General features: G+C 41.1%; 1 protein-coding gene across 2 annotated transcripts in view; it reads right to left on the bottom strand.

The window, feature by feature from the left end:
* TMOD2 (tropomodulin 2) overlaps nt 1–4,994 on the bottom strand; it is a 58,747-nt gene that overhangs the window by 43,201 nt on the left and 10,552 nt on the right. For both annotated transcript variants that reach the window (XM_003784360.1, XM_012801864.1), the window contains exons 2-3: nt 1,804–1,998; nt 143–299 (exon numbers count right to left, since the gene is read on the bottom strand). In XM_003784360.1, coding sequence (XP_003784408.1) covers nt 143–299; nt 1,804–1,929 — 283 coding nt within the window. In that variant the 5' untranslated portion in view covers nt 1,930–1,998. The remainder of the gene's footprint in view (nt 1–142; nt 300–1,803; nt 1,999–4,994) is intronic.

The raw sequence follows: 4,994 nt of genomic DNA, 5'->3' as shown, positions 1-4,994 counted from the left end.
TGTAGACTGGCTTGTATTTATCAGCAATGGTTCTTTTTAATGGTGAGTCCGTTTCACGGCCTTATTTCCCATTTCCAGGACAGCTCCCTTGCTTAACCCTCCACAGCAATACATTAAGAGTGCCTCTGCCTGTGATTCTTACCTTTTTTTTCTCCAGTGAAAGGCACAAAGTCCTCCCTGTCTTTCTGCTCCAAAGCCTCTTTCTCCAGGTACATGAGGAGATGCTCACGGTCAAATGGGCCAGTGGCTGCTTTCTGTGTCTGGTCTTTCTGTCGGAATCCAGCTGGCAGCATCGCACTCTGACAGGACAGAGGTGTGAACAGAAGGAAGGATGTTTGCCAGACTGGCACTTTGTTACTCCCTCCCCTTAGTCCCCACTCACTGTATGTGGGGGAACCAGGGAAAAATACAGCTATGCAGAAATGCGGGTATAAGCTGAGAGTTGGGGTCTCGAAGGCCGTACTTGTTCTAACATTCTATACTTAGAAGAGGGTTCCCAGAGAGTGCATGCAGAGACAGACAGCTGGAGCAGCCTCTAGAACTTATTTAATAGGGCCGGGCCCTCACGCTTATAATCCTAGCACTCTGGGAGGCCAAGGTAAGTGGATTACTTGAGCTCATGAGTTCAAGATCAGCCTGAGCAAAAGTGAGACCCAGTGTCTACTAAGAGTAGAAAAACTGAGGCAAGAGGTTTGTTTGAGTCCAAGTTTGAGGTTGCTGTGAGCTATGACACCATGGCACTCTACCCAGGGCGACAGCTTGAGACTCTGTCTCAAAAAAAAAAAAAAAAAAAACAACGAACTTATATAGCACATCACATACAGGATTGGCTAGATCTGCACCCAGGATTTTCCCAGACAAAAATATGGAGACTTTAACGGGAGCCTATGCAGCTAACCCTTCTGCAGAAACATCCAAGCAGGTAAGTAAATACTATGGTAGATGTTAGTATCTGCTTGATTAAGCTTTCAGATTCCTTCCTTAAGTTAAAAAAAGAAGCAGGATACTTGTACTTTTTATAGTAAATATAATATGCAAACTATGTGACACATCAGAATGAAATGTACATAATTCTGTTTTAGTCATATTTTTATTTTAGTAAAATCATGATTTTGGATGCCTCCAATGATAAGTTTAAGATAATACCATTAGGGCTACAGAAAAGACATGCTAAACAAACAATATAACAACATAGCTTTTGAAGAACTCATAAAAATATTAGAAACTCCATTTAAATGTATTTGATATTATTATTATAGTCATTCTAACCCATCCATTGTTGTAGAATTATCAAAGATTTCAAGTTACTTATGTATTTCAAAGAAATGAGTTATTTTAAAAAATCTGCATTTGAGGCAAAAGGCCTGGTTTAAACACCCGGCCTCTGACATTGTGTAATATGAAATCTTATGTAAATTACCTTTCCCAGACTGTTTCCTCATTTATAAAATGCTGATAATATGATTCACGTCAAGGTCTTCTATGCCCAGCAAAGGGGTCTTAACACATAGAAAAAAACTCAGTAAGATTTGTTTCTTTCCTTCCTTCTGTTTCCCCTAAGTCAGACAAGTCTTTCCTCAACCAGTGGAAACTGAACTGGTTTTTGAGAAATACATTTGCCATATCACACAGCAGTGGCTGTCAGGTTCTCCATAAATTAGTAAATGACCCAGAGCCAATCAGGGGAAGGGTAGAAAATCTGCATTTGGAGCTAAGGGATTTCTACCACCGTTTAAGGACCAAACCATGCCATTTACCCCATATTATCACTGACTCACTCTGCTTCAGCTCCATGTCACTAACCTCAGGATCTAGGTCATCCAGAACATTTTCCAACTGCTTCAGTTCCTCTTCTGAGAGTTTTCCAAGAAGCTCATCTTCATCAATGTTCTTGTATTTCTCCAGCTCTTTTTGAAAAGGGAGTGCCATGGCTTCTTATATCCCTTTCTCATGGGCCATGCACATTTAATTGGGCTAGCTTCCTGAGGCTTCAGAGTACTACTAATAAAAGAGAAACACTGTGATATTTCAGTAAACAGGATTTATTAACAGGAGACAAAGCGATGCTGTCAATGGAGTCCACTGTATAGGACGAGTAACGCAACTGAAGGGTCTTACCACCTTCATTCCTGGAGCAACCCAATAGCTTACAAAGTGTTTTCATATATATTATTTTTACCTATTTTGATATTTACAGCAACCCTGTGAGGAAGCCTGCACAGATACTATCATTCCCATTTATAGACGATGATTCTGAAGTGAAGGTGGCCAAATGCCTTGCTGAGGTCACAGAGCTGGGATGCATGAGCCTGGCCCTCTGATCCCCAGTGTAGTGAGTGCTTTTCCACAATACTATTCTGCCTTCCCCAGCTTTCCGCAGAAAAACAGTGAAGAACAAGGCACTAATTGTAAGGCAGTTGTAAGAAGCACACTTGCTTCTTTTCAGGGAGAGAGTGATGTGAAGAATACAAAATGGGATTCATTCATCAAAGAGTCGGCAAAGTCTATGTGAGAAGCATTGTCTAGTAACTCCTCTGCAATTAAACTAAGATTCTCAAATCCTGGACACTTAATCACTCTCACTACTGTTCTCTTTTTTTTTCTCCTTTCTTTATCTACCATTCTATTTCTATTCCCATTTGCTTTCTGTTTCTTTAAGCCACCCTTCCTGAATCTTCTTTCTTTATACCCCCTAGATCAGTGATTTTCAAATGGTGTGCCGTGGCACACTGGTGTACCATGAGAGGATCTTAGGTGTACCTCAAAAATTTTTAAAGATCATTAATTAGATTATTTTAGAAAGAAGTTCAAAGCACAGTAAGTATATTATTTTTGCCTCCTTCTTTGGATCGATATAATTTAAGGTTCAAGTGCGCCGTGGGATAAAAAAGGTTCAAAAACACTGTGCTAGACCTTTTAACTCTCTACACTTTTTATACCACCTCACTTGTAAACCTTCCTCTAAATGAAATTTTTACTCAGTCTCTTTCCCCTTGCAGATTAACAATCATTCAGGAAGTAGTTATGGACTTAATTGTGTTTCTTCTCAGGAGGTAGTGGCATCAAGCAGACTTATTAAGGCAATAAATATTTACTTGTTTGCCAGGCACAGTTCTAGAAAACAGCAAAAGAAAATACATAAGCTACAACCCTTTCTCCCAAGGAGATAATAGCTTATTGAAACAGACACACATAAATGATACTTGTTAGAAGAATGTATAAAGTAGTTTTAAAAACACATGAAGGGTGGTGCCTGTGGCTCAAGGAGTAGAGCACCAGCACCATATGCCAGAGGTGGCAGGTTCAAACCCAGCCCCGGCCAAAAACTGCAACCAAAGAAAAAAAAAAGATTATTAAAAAAACACATGAGGAAATCATCACTGAGTAAAGGAGGCAGCTTTGAAGGGAAACTGTGAGAAAGAAGTTGTATTTGGGCCTTGAAGGATGAGGGTGTAAGGTGAACATGGGTGGGTGAGGGCCATTCTCGGAGAAGAGAACAGAATGAAGAGACACACAGGATGAGAAAGCAGAGACATGCTGGTGGGATCGGTGGCATGGCTAGAGAGGAAGATCCCTGGGGAGGGAGAGGGCAGAACTAAAGGCAAGGACAGGATATCTGTAGAGGGCCTTCCTTATGTATCGCTCTGGGACCCGGACTTTATTGGGAATGAGAAGCCACCACCACTTCTTAAGAGTAGGGGAGTGATCTGGGCACACCCTTTTCTCATAAGACTTCAAATGGTAAGAATGAAGAATGAATGGGTTGGCATGGAAAGTGACTGGTTCCAGGTGGGCCACTTACAGACTATTAGAATACTATTTCCCTGACCCCCACCCCCAAATATTGGAGTGTTTTACAATTGATGGTATTTCAACAGCTCACATATGTTCAGACTTATGGTTTTCTATGTAGGTACCCTTTTTACATACAATGCAACTCTCTTTCTCTTCCATTAGCCCTCCTTCTAAGTTTCAATCACTGTATTCCAGTAAAAATCCTACTAAAATCAGAAAAATCCACTAGATTCTATATACTTTCTTCTGGTCCCAGCTACCACTAATTTCCTGTGTGACACTGGTCAAAGATCTCATTTGCCTGGGCCTTATTCAGGAAATGAACTGGGTGAACTACTCTGCTTAATGGATTGTAAGATGCACTGTTAACCACATTTATTCTTCTGAAATTGAGATGTGTCTTACATTGATGGCATCCTACAATCACCATTGCTCCAGAGTAGCTGAGATGTACTTGTCATTGCCTATATATATATACATACATGTGCATAAACATCCAAAGCACCAGCTTCACAACTAGTGGAATGGATGCATAGATTTGGAAGGAAATCCCATGGACAACTGTAGAACATTCTTTTAAAACCTAGGAAGCAAGGCTTGGCATGGTGGCTCACACCTGTAATCTTAGCACTTTCAGAGGCAGTAGTGGGAAGATCACTTGAGGTTGTTTTTAAGACCAGCCCAACCAAGAGTGAGACCCCCATCTCTGCAAAAAATAGACAAATAGAAAAATTAGCAGTGGTACACACCTATCCTCCCAGCTTACTTGGGAGCCTGGGGCAGGAGGATTACTTGAGCCCAGGAATGTATAGCTGCAGCGAGCTATGATGATGCTCCATCCTGAGCAACAGAGTGAAACCCTGTCTCCATAAACAAACACACACACCTAGGAAACAAACCATCATGGGAGTTGACACAGGCCGTGTTTAGGAGCACTCCCAGAGAAAGATCCAGATTAGGATAGTTCTGTGTAATTATAACACAAGCTTAAATGTCTAGAAAAATCAATGTCTTTTTATGGATTTTTAAAATTACCACTCTTGATGGCACAGAGGAAATACTATGTGGAAAAACACAGACACTGATGACTATAAGTCAAAAAGTGATTTTAAAGATGGATTCTGGGCTCGGCACCTGGGGCTCAAGCGGCTACGGCGCCAGCCACATACACCTAAGGTGGCGGGTTCGAATCCCCAGCC

The sequence above is a fragment of the Otolemur garnettii genome, unplaced genomic scaffold, assembly GCF_000181295.1.
Source record: "Otolemur garnettii isolate 467f Iridium unplaced genomic scaffold, OtoGar3 scaffold00011, whole genome shotgun sequence".
Taxonomy (NCBI): Eukaryota; Metazoa; Chordata; class Mammalia; order Primates; family Galagidae; genus Otolemur; species Otolemur garnettii.
The sequence above is the reverse complement of the archived record's forward strand: the minus strand, read 5'-3'. Positions and strand labels throughout refer to the sequence as shown.